Source organism: Haliotis rubra, unplaced genomic scaffold (assembly GCF_003918875.1).
Source record: "Haliotis rubra isolate DU_JTF1 unplaced genomic scaffold, ASM391887v1 Scf340, whole genome shotgun sequence".
Classification (NCBI taxonomy): domain Eukaryota; kingdom Metazoa; phylum Mollusca; class Gastropoda; order Lepetellida; family Haliotidae; genus Haliotis; species Haliotis rubra.
In genome coordinates, this window is record NW_025767014.1 from 616,642 (window position 1) to 633,611 (window position 16,970).

Consider the following 16,970-nt stretch of genomic DNA (forward strand, 5'->3'; position numbering starts at 1 on the left):
AGTGAGTGAGGATGGTTTTAAGCCACTTTTAGCAATATTCTAGCAATACCAGAACACCAGAAATGGGCTTCACACATAGTGCCCATGTGGGGAATCGAAACCGGGTCTTCGGCATGACGAGTGAACGCCTTAACCAGGGATGGGCTTCACATTACACCATGGAGGTGGTCTTTATGAACAATGAGGAAATATTTGGACTCTGTATAATTCAAATTCAGGAGGGGTCATGCACATAGAGGATTGGGTTCCTGAGACCAAACAGATGATAAAATGGAAAATTGATGAAAATTGGACTGTCATTGTAAAACTGCATTAATGATTATTAAGAAATAGAGAAAATAAATCTTGGATAGCCATGCCGTGACAAATCTCAGGTACCTTTCTCACCCTTGTCTCCATGAATATTATCAACTGAAAACCAGCAAGTTCATTAACATGAGACATACGACTGCAGTGAATTAACTAACGTAGGTGAAGTAAATGTGTTGGGAATACTGTGTTACACACTGCAACAGATGTGGACAATAAAGATATCATAATATTACCACAGTACTTACTCTGTTGGGCTAGATTTACAGTGCGTGATTGGTCACAAATTAGTTGAAGTTAAGCAACATTGGGTGTGAAGAGTCCTTGGATGGGTGACCGTGTTTGGCAGCTTGACTCTAAGAGTTTCTAGGACTTCTATTCAGTCCTGCCCCACAACAATACATGTGGTCTCACCTCACGCAAGTGAGTTTGTTCAAACTTGCCTCTGTTCACCCAGCAGAAAATGGGTACCCGGTGGGATAAGTCATGTGACTATAACCTTCTAGTGCCTAACAGGCAGCTTGGGTAATATCCAGGGTAATAATGTGTTAGCGATGTGGATTTCTCTTAGTCAGAAATATCAAATTCAAGAACTTTTCATCGGACACAGGCGAATTCAAGCACTTTTCAAATCTGTGGGAACCTTGGAGTCTGCTCCAGATAAGTATGGTCCAGATATTCTAGTGACTGATATTGTGAACAGCAATGAAGTCGGGTATGACGACAGGTCATCAACCACGTCAACTAGTGAAACAGCCTGTTCCATTTCCACCAGCAATTATTGCTGCGGACAAAATCCAACCAAAATTTATACCTGAAGATAAGATCTACACAACACCATGTTCATGCTTCCTGATAACACATTAAGCAGTGCAAGGTAATAGTTCTTCAACCAAGACTTCCGACAGTTCCTAAAACATTATTAAACCATTTCCTCCAGAACACACATGTACCTGGTGATGGGACCTGGACAATGGTTCCTGTAACCATGGTAACAACAATTACTAGTACACCTACTTTGTCCATGTCCTACATAACACAATCACTCCTGCTTGAGTGCTAGACAATGGTTCCTGTAACCATGGTAACAACAATTACTAGTACACCGACTTTGTCCATGTCCTACATAACACAATCACTCCTGCTTGAGTGCTAGACAATGGTTCCTGTAACCATGGTAACAACAATTACTAGTACACCTACTTTGTCCATGTTCTGCATGATCAGTGCCTCCATGAGTTTCTTGTTGTTGTCGTCCAGATGTTTGAAGGCCTCGGACATCATTGATAATCCCTCTTGGACTGCAAGTCTTGTTTCATTGTCTTCCTAAAATACACAAGATCATTATTACACAGGTATACACATTTCAAATGTATACTTACATATATCCCATAATCTTTTAGTCTATAAATATTATATCGTGTTTACAAACAGAACCACAAGGCTCTATAGCTCTCCTGAACCTTTCTGAAATATTTTCACTATTTGATAACACTTGCAAACATAAATAACACAGTTTTGAGACAATAAACTGCATCCATATTCCATAAGGTTGGACTAAAAAGAAAAATGAAAAATCGAAACAGGCAAAAGGAACTACTGTATGTTATTTCACACACATAATACACATGACATATCACATTTCATGTCAGATGCACAACAGGCTAAATACTTTCCAAAATGGCTGCCATGATGGCCACGCTCGAAACTGGATCTGAATTCAGGACGCAGCCTTACAAGAAACCACTGCTCAAATCATCAATGCAAAGTTGCTTCATCACTGTGGTTGTAGAGGTAAAAGGTACAAGTTTAAGATTACAGGATATATTCCAAACATTCAGCTCCAATAAAAGTGAAGCAATAAAACCCTGATCTTTAATAGCTCACCTGGCAAACTGCCTCAAAGAACTTTTGAACCAGTGTGATATCCTTGGCCACTCTCTGCGGCGACCTTCGAGCAATTTTTCCAACAGCAATATAGGCTAGACTTCTCAACTTGGAATCCTAAAGGAAAGGTACATCATGAATTAGAAATATAAACTTTCTTTAATTAGAGGATTAAACATATATATATATATATATATATATACCAGCTCAGTATGTTATATACAATAGTTTAACAAAACAAGCATATCAAAAAGCCTACACAATGAAAATGCAAACAAAAAGTTACACTGAAGCAGATTAGATGTTTTATTTTATGCATTAAATAGCATATACATGGGACACTGCACATTAAACAGGGGAAATAGGCTAGAACTTTCATCTGACACAAATTAGATGGCTGGCTGAAAGGTATTAATGATCCTATCAAAACTGACACTGATACAAAGTTAGTACTATCTATGGATAGGCAGTCGCATTACGGTCTTACTTAGAAGTGTTCTGTAACACTGACAAACACTGACAACAGGTCAGACAGTTACTAACTTGAGTGAGTGAGTGAGTGAGTTTAGTTTTACAGCCGCTTTTAGCAATATTCCAGCAATATCACAGCGGGGGACACCAGACATGGGCTTCACACATTGTACCCATGTGGGGAATAGAACCCGGTCCTAAACACGACGAGCTAACGCTTTAACCACTAAGCTACCCCACCGGCATTACTACCTTCAGTTAGTAACATTAAGGACTACATATTTTTGTGATCACTACAGAAAGCCAAATCATTTAAATAATGCAGTTTCAACACATGCATATAAATAGCGCTGTTTGGTTTTTGTTCAACGTGATTAGGCAGTCTACAACTATTTACACTAGGAAATACAAGACTGCCAAATAAGCTGCAAAATGAGAAGACATTCCAGTTTTAACTAAGTCAAGTCAAACGCAGCCACTTAATGGCAAAATGATAAACACATTTATCGCATTTGATCTAACTAATGTCCTTACCCAATCCACTGAACCATTCATTATTTAGACAACTCTTAACACATATCTATCCAAGACCTTTCATTTGTAAAGAAAGCATGTCACCTGTATTTCTACAGCTGAAAAAATAAATACTTTTCAGATTATGACTTTGGAAGGAGTTGATAGAAGGAAGCTCTCTCGTAATAATAAGACATCAGTATATGGATTCACTTTCAACTGATTTAACATTTTGTACACCCTTCACAATATGCGAATAATTAACCTAATATGTCCACATCCATAGATGTGGTAGATATTAGATTAAAGATAAGGATATTGACAAAATTCAGGTCATGTTTTGAAATACTCTTCATCATCCTGAGCTAGATTTTACAAACAATGGAATATTATGACAACCAATGATTTGTATTGACTTTCAGATCAAACCATAGAGAGACGGACTGCTGTATTAACCCACCCCTCTATATACGTTTTGTAAAAAATATCCAATCATTAAACATACAGCATTAACCAACATACATTGTATATACATCCTGATTATTCCTCGAAAGAATCCAAACTCTTGGAAAGAACAGGTACCTGTCCTTCAATATGGAATATCCACCCGTGGGAATATTTCAGTCTTCAAAATGATGTAATGAATGTTACAAAAGGGTAACTTTAACATGATGTACGAAAATCTTTTTAAGTTTGCAATCAGTAACCATGTGAGTACATATAGTTGATCCTTTATCCATCAGAGAATACACAACAGAACAGGTTAAAAATGACCAACATACAACATGGCATCATTACAGCCACAAATATAGGCTGTTGTTTACTAGAATGGTCTTAAGTTGAATTGTCTCTAGTATCTGTGTTGATAAGTCCTCCCACTGGGATATAACAGTGTACAGTCTATAATGGATGGATGATGTACATGAGGAAGCTTCACATCATGCCAACACCGATCACACACGGCATGGTTTGGGTGGGCGGCGGTACCAGCAGTCTGGCAGCCAGCCAATGGCCCTAGCTGGTGGGGGGCAGGGCTACTGGACTGCCTAGCTACACCACTCTGGGGACACACACACACCTCTCAGGTACTCGGCATAACAATTTGTACATTCAAAGTTTATCTCGCAATCACGGCAAATAAATTTTAGTGTTATTTGGTGATCCATTGGAGATTATTTCAAAATTTTACTTTTACATTTCTTGTGTATATACCATGAAACACTGACTGACTGAAAGCAATATTCCAGCAAAAAGACACCAGAAATGGGCTTCACACATTGTACCCATGTACCGGGTCTGATTGTGATTCTGACAATCATGAAACAAGTTAATTATCCTTACCAATGCTTGGTAGCATAGGCATCAATCTACAATGTGTAGACTGAATGACATGTTACATTAACAATGTCAGCTAACAGTTTCACTTCTCCGATAGCCACCCGACTAATGTTTGTTCATTGTCTAATGATGCCTTCAGCGATATTCCAGCTATTATGACAGCATCTGTACAATAATCAAGTCAGACAATCCAGTGATTGATGCTGAGAAGAATGCAAGCCATCAGAATACAATGGCACACGTACAGCCAAGGTCACTGATGCTGACCACCAATCCATGTGGTTGCCTCTGCCTACAACTAGTCTGGGCTGGTAGACCTTTTCTTCACCAGAATCCCCATGGGTATGGATGATATCCACAGCTAACTATTTATCTTGACTAACAGGCAAACATCAGGTTCTGGGACCAGATCAGTTTCAAAATCTCCTGAAGACAGGGTTTCAAATTAGTATTACTCTATGTGAAATTGGGGTTTTCTGGTTTAGAAATCAAATGTTAGGTCCATTCAACTTTCCATTATTAATATTAAGGTACTGGCAAGGACTCTTCTTAGATGTTTCATTTCAAAACATGATAGAGCATCATGTCATTTTCCAGTACTTTTACCAATGATACTAAGCAATAACTTCCAGAACACATGCTCAAACACACACACACCAACGCCCGCTTAAGTCCTGCTCTTAGGTCATCATCATCTTAACCAAATCTGTTTGAATTACAGCATTTCAAGTCCCACACTGGCCTCATTGATAAAGTAGCATAGTATGGGTCAGGTTGGCATTGGATGGCTACAGCTGCTAGGCAAAACCGTCATTCATCAGGAGCTACTTGCCTGATAAACGAACTTACGATGACGGCGTTTCATCTGAAAGTAAGTCGTGGTACGGCAAACTTGTTTTAACATTTGTGCCACGAGGTAGGTAATTATATATTGTATAGACTTAACATAATCAACACACATAGATATATGGTTATGTACACAGTGAAACCTACTTAATCTGGACCCCATCTATACAGAAACTGTTTCATGTATAGCTCAGAACATCAATGGATAGGGACAATACTTACAACATACCAATGATTCACAAATCCAAACATTTTTAATGAGTGAGCGAGTTGGGTTTTACGCTGCTTTTAGCAATTTTCCAGCAATATCACAGCAGGGGACACCAGAAATGGGCTTCACACATTGTATCCATGTGGGGAATCGAACCTGGGTCTTCGTCGTGGCAACCAAACACTTTAACCACTGGGATACCCGCCCACCCAGAAATTTGTAAATGCATAAACTCATTAATTTTACAAAGAATGTTACTGTCCAGATTAATGAGATCCCACCGTGTAAACATTTCCACACTGATTCATATACATAAGAAAAAAGAAAGATCAGACTAAGTAACTACACAGGCTTTTCACACATTTAATGCAAAACAACTGATAGCATTAGTGCTGAGAAATCTACAGAAAAAGAGTGTAATAGTTATAAAACACACTGTGTTGGTTACATACAGTTCCTCTCAAAGATACAAAAGTATGAAAGATAGTAGCAAGCAATGGCAGTGTCCTGTGGCTACTGATGACAGAAAATTTCATCTGAATGAGCGTTGCTTTGAAAATGTCATCTAACCAGCAGATAATACAACATTAACCATATCCATCAACTACAAAACTGGGGTCAATTCAAGCTGTTCAAGAGTGCAAACATCTTACCCAACCCAACAAGCGGCCACAGATTTACTAATTCAGAAAAAGGTTTTTCTTGAAAGTCAAGAATCTTTGGGTGCTAAGTGTATGCTTGCTCTTAAACGCTGTACTCAGCAATGGACCAGAAAAACACTGTTTGACAATGGGGGAAATAATCCCCATTCTTGATGAACAATGGTATGACATCAACCGATGTACCGAGCCTGGCCACCAGATCAATCTGGTCGCTGCTTCCAACCAGCACATATTGGGACTACTTCTATACCAGAATCATCACACAGGTTTTGAGTTAAGCAACTGAATGCCTTTGACATGTCTGATGAGTCAAGCTGTTCATAAAGACCCAGGAATAAGCATAGTACTGCAAAACAGTCCATACGAACATAAACACTCGACCTTAGGGATATTGTTAGGGATATTGTTAGGCCATGTCAGTCCTCAGTTCCCTATTAACATGACTATGTTTCTTTTCATCTGGGGCAGATGTTGAGACTCCAATAAGAAAGTCCAAAGAGAAAACAATGTCCATTTCAACAGCTGGACACCCTGTCTGTCTACTCATTAATGATCACCATCAATTATATCCCTTTAACAAGCAAGTAATTGATAAAAAAAATTTAATCCTTGATATAAAGTATTTGAGCAGTATTTTATGAAAATGTAAGCAATTTTAAGTATCTTTTTTCAAGGCTTATCAAACATTTTCGAAAGGTGTCTCATGACACATGAAAACATCAAGTGCTACTAAGTGCCTGTTGAAACCCTGTACAACAGTGGCCACAGTAAAGAGCACAAACAACCCTCCTACAATGAGCACAGTAATGGCTACATGGAGCGTCTAGTTACATACCTCCTTGGCCTCACCAATCAGTTTCACCATTCCAGACAACAGCACGGCATCAAACATGTGGAACTTGGCCGAGTCACAGCTGCAAGGGAAATAATGACACACCACATCAATATCATATAGCAATGTATGACCACTAAGGCTGGATTCAGTTGTACCGACTCCCTGATATTTCATGGTCATAATGAAAAATATCAACACATGAACAAAATTGTGATGATCACATACTCTCTTATCCTCATCTAAACTGGATCTTTCATTAAAATACAATTTACATATTAAAAGTTTCATTTCTAATAAAATTGCCATACCTTTCATTATTGAAGGCAGGTATGTATCTATACTAAACCTCATCTATCAGAATCTAATACATCTGATATTACAAGAAATATATCCAATAATCTCAATTTGTCTCTTTCATGTTGTTCTCAAGGGATACATTTTTTGCCACTATAAACATGAAATAGTAAAAAATCTTGGATTGCTCAATTTCATTACCTTGGAAGAACTTTCTGGAAATATCATGCGTGCTTTCAATGCTTTCATGAGCAAAATAACAAAGGAAATGGACACATATTTTTACTGACACATTCAAAATACATACGTGTATGAAATGTGGTGAACTAGTTGTACTGCCATGTTCCGCAGTTTCTGGTTGGGGTTAATACCAAACAGGCAGTCAAACACAACCTAGGACATTAGAAATATGTCTTTCATATCACAAAGTAACATTAACAACATAAAATCACAGGTGAAACACAAGAATGCTGATGTTAAAACAGACTATGAATATTATCTGTGCAAACAAGGGATATGAACCCAGTGTTAGCCGATCCTGACTCAACAAAGGGATGCAACTCAACAAATAAATAGTTTCTAAAAATACTGAGCCACCTGACAAGAAAAAGTTATGGCTCATGATTTTTCATACATCATTGCCAGAAAAAATTTCCATAACTTTAACACATTCACTATGCTAATCGAGTCCTACGACTACACAGTCTGCCAGTGAAAGGAGTTAATACCTGAATACAGGAAGGGAAGGTGTTGGCTGCCTCTCGGGACTTCAGGAAGATGGGGAAAATCTTCAGTCGGATTCTTGTACATGCATGAGTACGTCTCTGTTCTGGTTTCACTGGTGCCTAGTTGAAAAAGTTGGTATGACATTCACATTCAACGTCAAGAAAATCAACACAAAGGGTGCTTATTGAAGACTAAATGAAGAGCAATGACAAAATAATTTTGATGGGAAACATTAATTGCAATGGATAGCTTTCCGTGATGCAATATAATGATCATGTTAACAAAGAAGACTGGTCTAATATATATTTAATGGCAAATAGATGTACAGAAAGCGTACAGTTAAGATGGTTTCATTTCAAGATTACGCACAATATTTTAACGACTAAACATAAGTTACATTTGATGAAATACACAGACTCTTCAATGTGCACATTCTGTGAATCTGCTCCTGAAACAATTATTCATTTATTGTGTGAATGTCGATATACCGTGAAAGTATGGAGGGAGGTATCCGATTGGCTGGATATACTGTCTGAAGGAAATATTGATTTGTCGCATGAAAATATTATCTTTGGTTTCAAAGGTAAAAACAACAACCCACTTAATCTGGTGTTTCTAATAGTGAAATACATGCTATATAAAACAAGCCCAAATAATATAAAGCCAGTTTTACAGTGCTTCAAAGGAAATACTCAATTATTACAAAGCTACCAAATATACAGCATTTTCAAATGCAAACCCATCAAAATTCTATGCCTTCTGGTCTTCCTTCCATACACTTTTGCCAATTATACCAACCTAGATGATGCAAATAAAATTTGATAAGTGCATTTGAATACAAGTACTGGTATACATATTAGCCTTTGTTAAGGATAACAGATACATTATAGCAATTTACCCTGAACATACGATGATTGCTTTTGTATTGATGTATTGATTGATTGTACTGATGGTGATGTTTTCGCTCAACGTCTGATGACTAGGATGTGTTGTATATGATGCTTTTGTACCACAACAACAAATGTACTCTGGGAAATAAAAATATTTAAAAAAAAAAAAAAAATAATGATCATGTTCAACATACAACACTATATTCTGTCAGGATAAGAATGCAATGGATAGCATACAATCAGTGTCAAACAGCAGTGGTACGTCACTGTGAAAATTACTGAAAAAAATGTTCATGTCCCAACTGGTAAAATATTTAAGTCAAAGGAAGTTAAAGACCATGCCATGATAGATCAACTGCAGTAACATAAAATAATTGGTTGTTCTGAAACATCTGTTAAGTAGTATATGGCCTTTTGATGGTCAAACCTAAATACTGACATTCTCCCACGACAATCATTAAAACAAGTCCACAAACCTGGCCCTTCATTACTACTGTCCCTTGGAAGATGGAGAACAGCTTGCTAATAGTGGCAGGAGAGTTCCAGTTGATGCTCCTGACGAAACATTAACACAATACATAAATCAGCTTGATGTAATACAACAGAATAACAATACAAACTTTGTCTAGCAAATGAATTGTGCAACACAACCCATTCATCTGTAGAGAGGATACATATATCAAACATTAAGTTTACATTTGTTTTTTTCAGAGGGAACACACACAAGGGAATATTTGAGCAATATGATGTCAGCCAATAATCTTGTGATCAATCCAGTGAAGGTTCTTGATGGCGTGTATTCATGCTGGTGGGGTATGAGGACACGCTTAGTCACTTAGTCTGAACACTTGACTGACTGAGTTTGGTTTTACACCGCTTTTAGCAATATTCCAGCAACATCATGGCGGGGAACACCAGAAATGGGCTTCACACATTGTACCCATGTGGGGATTCCAACCCGGGTCTTCAGCGTGACGAGCCAACGCTTTAACCACTAAGGCTACCCTGTTATGTTATGACCATAGCACAGGTTGATGGGGACCCATTCACACCTGAAAACTCACCTGGAGTGTTTATGTAATCTCTTATTACATATGTAAATAATAAACATATTACCCTGTGATCCTCTTAAGCTCCATGTCAGCTGAAGTTGCAACACTGTAACAAAGGAGACAGTTAAAAAAAAGGTCACATCACCAGGAATTTACCTTCAGTCCTGTATTTCAGGGTCCTGTATTTGGGGAAGAAAAGGGTCCCAGACACTTAAATATTATTATTAATACTGTTTTTGTATTGTGTATCATGATCATCACATTGTTACAGTAATTAAATTGCAAATGCTACCATAACCCGGCTAGTGGCAAACTCAGTGATAACCTATTGTTACTTGATTGGAATTTTTACAAAAAGTATTTGGACTTTTTCTGCTTCCCTGTGGATGCACTAATAAATTTTGTTGAGTCCATTGTCAAATTTTATGCGTATAGAATGTAGGAATTCACATCCTGTAAATCCCTGCATCATGATAGGTTACTAAAGAATACTCCTGAATACTTGATTTAGCACTTAGCAGAGGTACAGATAAGCTGCGTATCTGCATAAATTATGCAAATATTTATGTGAAAGCTAATTCCTATTAGGTCTATTGCATACAAGTATGCTTGAATTTTTGTAAATACTCAATAAATGTGATCTTACAGGCATACGCACAAAAAATGTCAAATCTTAGCTTGCGTACGGATGGATAAATAAAATAACTGAGGGATATTGAGAGGTTCTATTTCAGGACATGAACTTGACAACTTGCAGTCTTTCTTATCGTTTCTCATATCATGCGGCACTCAGCAATATTCCAGCTATATGGCGGCAGTCTGTAAATAATCAAGTCTGGACCAGACAATCCCATGATCAACAGCATGAACATCAATCTATGCAATTGGGATACGATGACATGTGTCAACCCAGTCAGCGAGCCTGACCACCCAATCCCATTAGTCGCTTCGTACGACAAGCATAGGTTATTGCAGATCAATTCTAACCTGGACCTTCACGGGTTAAAATTAATGGAAAATGGCAAAATACCCAATTGAGTTTGAGTGAGGTGGGTACAATTTATTTGGTTACTCAAAGGAAAATTAGGATACTCAATTGAGATGAACACAAGCTAGTACATAACTCAATGACCCAAAAAGTTATCTGTAGCTCTGACTTAGTGTGTGAATAGTAGTTAATTCTGTTTAGACATAAATTCCTGAAGATAATACTGAGATTTTATGAGTGCTTCCGATGGAGCTGATCTCACACCAGAGATGTAAATCTGTTATGAATGTTATATCTATACCCATGATACATTGTGCCCAAGAGTATCTGCAGTAAGATGTAAGCAGAAGCTTCTAAACTAGGTATGCATACACTTTATTTGCAGAGGTGCTATAGATTTCATTTGGCACTATTTTCATTAAACTTTCCAAGGGCTAAGGACAGAGTTGTGTGAAACCAACCTAACCCTAACACAACTAACCAAAGGATCACAAATATGTTTTATGTACATGGGATGATGTAAATATTACATATGCAGGATAATTCTTGAGATACATTTCATTTTATGATACTAGTGGGTGGGAAACCAGACTGCATAATCACACATCACCTTAAAGAAGTGAAAACACAATCAAACCACACATGGATCTACATGGATATTTATACCTATTTTAACATCAACATTTCTACAGTATATTTATTGACAAGGACTGTTGAGATATACTCTACCTATGCCTGGTGTCTGAAGAAGCAACAACATAATGTACAACAATGTCAGCATCGGGTATGACGTCTGCCCCAAGAAACTTGAGGATGCCAAGCTTGGCTTGTTCAAGAGCCTCAGGTGCAAGAGGGTCATCTCCTGTCACACGTTTGAAGGCTTGCTCACACAGCCCTGGGGGAGGAGCAACAGAGGAGCGACCAGCAGGGGCTGTAGCAGGGCGACCTGACCCACCCTGTGCCTGGGCAGCCGATTTCTCTATGGCAGCAAGGTGAGAACTGAAGAAATGGAAACAGACGTTAAAGAATGTCATCTACAAGAACAAACATGGTCATTTGGATGATCAAGGCAACAACTTGCAACAAAAGGAACATCATATTCAGCTAACACCATCCTGCATTTTTAAATGCATTGTTACGTTAACCTGACACAGAAATCCAAATTTTAACCAGTAAGTAAGTGAATGCTACTTGCAATATTCCAGTTATATCACATTCAAGATGTCTTAAGATACAAGCCATGCCAGAATATAGTGCTAGCGTGGTAGACATGTCATCTCATTCACAAGGATTCCAACACAATTGGCAGAATTATTGTTGTTGGAAATCGTATTGGGGAGCATTGGGTACATGAAGTTAATAATTACTTCTGGTTTACATGGGCGACATGATACTCTTGACAGTCAATTCCCCACATCGATACAACGTGTGAAGCCCATTTCTGATGTCCCCCGCCATAATATTGCTGGCATATTGCTAAAAGTGGCATAAATCCACACACATGCACTCCCTCTTAGTTTAACTTTCAGTCACCATGACTGTCACCTAAGTAAGGGAATTGTCTCAAAAAGTCAGACCAAATAATGCTAACTTAGTATCCGTGTCCAAAATTTTTACCCGTCCAAAAGTTTTACCCATCCAAGAACTAGCTGAGTAGACTTCATCTACCCAATACTCCCCAATACGATTTCCAACAACAAATAATTCTGCCAATTGTGTTAGAATCTGTGAGAATCAGCTGACATGTCTACCACGCTAGCACTATCTTCTGGCATGGCTAGTATCTACTCGGTACTTCTCCTACTTGTAGGGCAGCAGCAGTACATCCATCATGAAGTCCAGGAGGAGCTTGAGCACGGCCGGGCGCTCAAAGAAGCTGAAGGTTGTGCGGCGCTGAGCCATGTTCTGCTGTAGTTTGAGATGTAGGAGGGCTGGGATGAGCAGCTGGAGCAGGCTGCAAGTCAACATACGCCACTAGTACAACAGTCCTTAGTCAGACACAAAAACATTGATGTCTACATACCACAATACTTTGTCCATGTACACAACATGGGAGAAAATATGTGTGAAGTATTCTAATTTTGGAAGGGCCAGTTTTACTTTTAAACACTTTTTATTGTTATAAGAGAACATAAACCTACGATGAGTCTGACTAAATATCTACATACACTACTCAAGCTTGATTATGAAAAACCAGATGCGTGAGTGAGTGAGTGAGTGTGTGCGTGAGTTAAGATTTACAGTCACATTGGCAATATTTCATCCATATTGTGACTAAAACAAGTTTTAATTCACCATTAATACATGTAAATTATAAAAACCTGTCAACAAAGGACAGTAAAACCATCTAGAATATCACAGTATCAAGAAATAAAACTAGCATAAAACTATGGTAGATCACCACACTAAGGACCATGGGGACTTACTGACTTACTGAGTTTAGTTTTACGCCGCTTTTAGCAATATTCCAGCAATATCACGGTGGGGGACACCAGAAATGGGCTTAACACATTGTGCCCATGTGGGGAATCGAACCCGGGTCTTCGGCGTGACGAGCCAACGCTTTAACCACTAGGCTACCCCACCGCCCCCCATGGGGACTTACACTGTCTTTGCTACCTGCATGGACCCTAGTTGGATTTACACCATTCCTTGTAGACAAATCTAGCCATATGTTAAAACAAGAGTCATCAGAAGATGACAAATCACCCCCGGACCCCATAGACTTGAAAGAACAAATCAACTGACAGTTACCTAAAGTCCAATTACTTGTTTTTTTCAAAGGAATTGTTTCCATGGAAATCATGAAAAATAAAAATTCCAAAAATCTGTAAATAGCAAAAGGCACCACTTTGGGATCTGCCTCACATATCTGCCAAGTTTTGCTGAAAGACATTAAGAAGTTTTTGAGTTGTGCTCCGGAAACGAAGTCCACCCCTCACTTTTGAGACTAAGTCTGAATCGTTTCCATGGAAACCGGGAAAATAATAACTCACAAAAATCTGCAAATAGCAAAAGGCACCACTTTAGGTTCTCTTTGATATATCTACAAAGTTTTGCAGAAAAATATTGAACAGTTTGTGAATTGTGCTCTGAAAACGAAGGCCACCCCTCCCTTTTGATATTAAGTTCAACTCATTCCCATGGAAACCAAGAAAAATAAAATGACAAATATCTGCAAACTGCAAAAGGCACCACTGTAGGTTCTGTTTGATATATCTACCAAGTTTTGTTGAAAAATATGGAATGTTTTTTGAGTTGTGCTCCGGGTATCACCACCAAAAGTTGTAACGAACTGATGGATATATATAAACTGTCAGATGGTCTTAGTATAGCATACTATAGTTAAAAAAAACAAATATTAGTGACTCCGAGTTACTTTTAACAATAGTTTTCTGTTATATTTGAGGTGTTTATCAGACTGAAGACCATACATTTGTGAAACAATCCATATGAATAACGAATGAAGGACATCGAGTATTGTATTGCGACAGCACGCCAATGAATCCCAGGCCTAATCATGCTTATTACCCATCATGCACATTTTCAAAACATACAGAGGATGTTACATGAGTGCCCATTTCATACTATGTTTAATGGCACGAGTGCCTAAATGTTGGTATTTCCCAAGTGAGAATGAGGGTTATCTTACCTCACACATAAAAGACGCTTTCTGATTGGCTGAGCGCTCTTCTATTATTTTCAATGTACCCCGCTTACAAGCTTACAAGTAACATTTCAATGTACACTGCTGTCAATGGCAACTCATTTGGTACTCCGTGGTAGTAATTCTTTATCTCAAATAACATTGAATTACGTATGATGTACGGAAATTACCGATGTTTTGCGAATGCAAATTGATGGAAGGGAGATAACTCTAAATCTGTTTTTTCTTGTCAGCAAAATCTAGTGATGGCTACAAAAAGATTTGTACCCGTGCTTCAAACAATTCAAGGTGTTCGATAAGATAAATACGTTGTTCACTGGTCCCTCGGGGCCCATGGGTTGATGTACCCATGCTCAGGGAACATAAACAAACATCGAGGGTACATCAACCCATGCCCCCCTCGTGACCTGTGAACAACTTATAATGTACGGATATTTAGGCACAAGTGTCGTGAATCATAGTATGATATGGGCACGAATGTAATATTCTGTTTATTACCGAAGTCGTCAAATTGAGGAAACTACACCCAAATCTACTTTCAAACATAGGCTGGCTACCCACCGTCGCTGTATGTAGAACGCAACGTCACAGAAGAAATGTGACGTCATAGCATTGTTCATGACGTCATGTCACCATGACAAAGTGATATTTTGGCCTAGCGCATCGTATGAAAAATATTAACCCCGATATTTTCGCCTTCATAGGTAATAAACATACATCTTAACCAAATCAAAGCACTCCCACCCATTTTACTGGATCACAACATAGTTAATGTAAGTAGATTGTGAAACACCTTTACAGTCAACGCTCCACAAGACAGTGACATAAGTCCCGTCTGACATAAGACCATCATGGTGGCTTCAGTCAGCTCTTCATATCATTACCTGTCTTGATGCTGCTGCGGCCGACCTTCCAGACAGTTGACCAGCTGTGGAACAAACTCGGCCTGTTTCTCGGCACTGAGTCTTGGATATCCCATCTTGATATACAGGATTGTGAAGTTCTGCAAAAGGTAATAAACATGTCTTTATTCCTCAAACATTTCCTTTCTGTTCTTATTGATAATTTGGTCAATGTCATGTATAGAAGACCTGGAAATTCTTTTTAAACACATACATGATTTCAATGAGAACAATAGTAAAACTACCATCGACAATTTCTGTCAAATTTACATGTATAACATCCGGGTTGAGTTTGCTTCTTGCTAAGCAACTGCTCCTTCACTTTCAAATCCTTGCAAATCAGTGGATTTTCAATTTCTTGTACAAAATCTGTTATTCATGTGGTTGACAAAGACACTGAAGCACTTGTCAGTGCTTCGTTGGTTCCTTGCCTTTTTTCCATGTGAATACCACAATGTGCAAAACTCACTGACTGATCACTGAGACAAAATACATATTTTTCCTTATCCTGACTCATGCTATATGCTTATCTCCCTTTTCCTTCGAACGGTACGTGGAAACTTGAATCCTTTTGCTCCCTGAAGCAAACATAAAATCACTCACCCAGTTGGGCACCTCCCATCAGTTTCCGCCACAGCGTCCCACGTGACCAATACAGAGGCATGCTCTTGTCACTCTCTCCTTCATCACTCAACCGTCCGCTGGCGGATACCTTGGGTCCCTTCGCGGCTTATATCCTTTCTAATCTTTAGGCTTTTGATCTTAATCATGCCGTGAATGTATATTTAGGCATTATACCATCTAATTGTTGAATTATTCATGTCTTAAATTTACGTTTACTGCGATTTCAGTTGACTGATTTGTATGCTGCATGTCAGCAATGTAGAGTGCATACATCGGCGGCTGACCCTCACCCGTCCTGCCGGGTTTCTTCATGTTCATTGGATTCACGTTGTATATATTGCACACATTTGTCTACAATTGAGTTTAATAAATATTTATTGTGTTGTTTACACAAAAAGTAAGACAGGGTACGGCGTGATAACAAGATCTGCGCTGTGAGGATTGGTTCTCAGTCATCAAATTGTGAGTTGCTGCCTTTATTTTCTCATAATACAAGCCATAATATGTCATCTGCCAATACATCTATTAATGTATCGGAGTCACCAGAAGTTAACTGGCCTATTTCTAACCAAATAGCGTCTCAGTCTCTGTCTAAAAGGAAATCACCTACGAGAAAGGACTCCGAGGAGCAGTCTTCTAAAAAGAAGTCTACGTCGTCGCAGACAAAGAAGTCGAGGCCATCGACGTCTAGATCATCGTTGAGATCTTCTAGATCTGCCGTTCCGACTACAGAAGTTAGGATGTTTACCAACAAC

At 38.5% G+C, this 16,970-nt stretch overlaps 1 protein-coding gene across 1 annotated transcript in view; it reads right to left on the minus strand.

Annotated features, from left to right (window-relative positions):
• The window catches only part of LOC124284670 (proteasome adapter and scaffold protein ECM29-like), a 70,237-nt gene that overhangs the window by 44,996 nt on the left and 8,271 nt on the right, over positions 1 to 16,970 (minus strand). Inside the window, 10 exon segments of the mRNA XM_046720775.1 lie at positions 1,513 to 1,635; positions 2,197 to 2,313; positions 7,073 to 7,151; positions 7,674 to 7,759; positions 8,095 to 8,211; positions 9,459 to 9,537; positions 10,099 to 10,140; positions 11,752 to 12,021; positions 12,827 to 12,976; positions 15,574 to 15,692. Coding sequence (XP_046576731.1) covers positions 1,513 to 1,635; positions 2,197 to 2,313; positions 7,073 to 7,151; positions 7,674 to 7,759; positions 8,095 to 8,211; positions 9,459 to 9,537; positions 10,099 to 10,140; positions 11,752 to 12,021; positions 12,827 to 12,976; positions 15,574 to 15,692 — 1,182 coding nt within the window.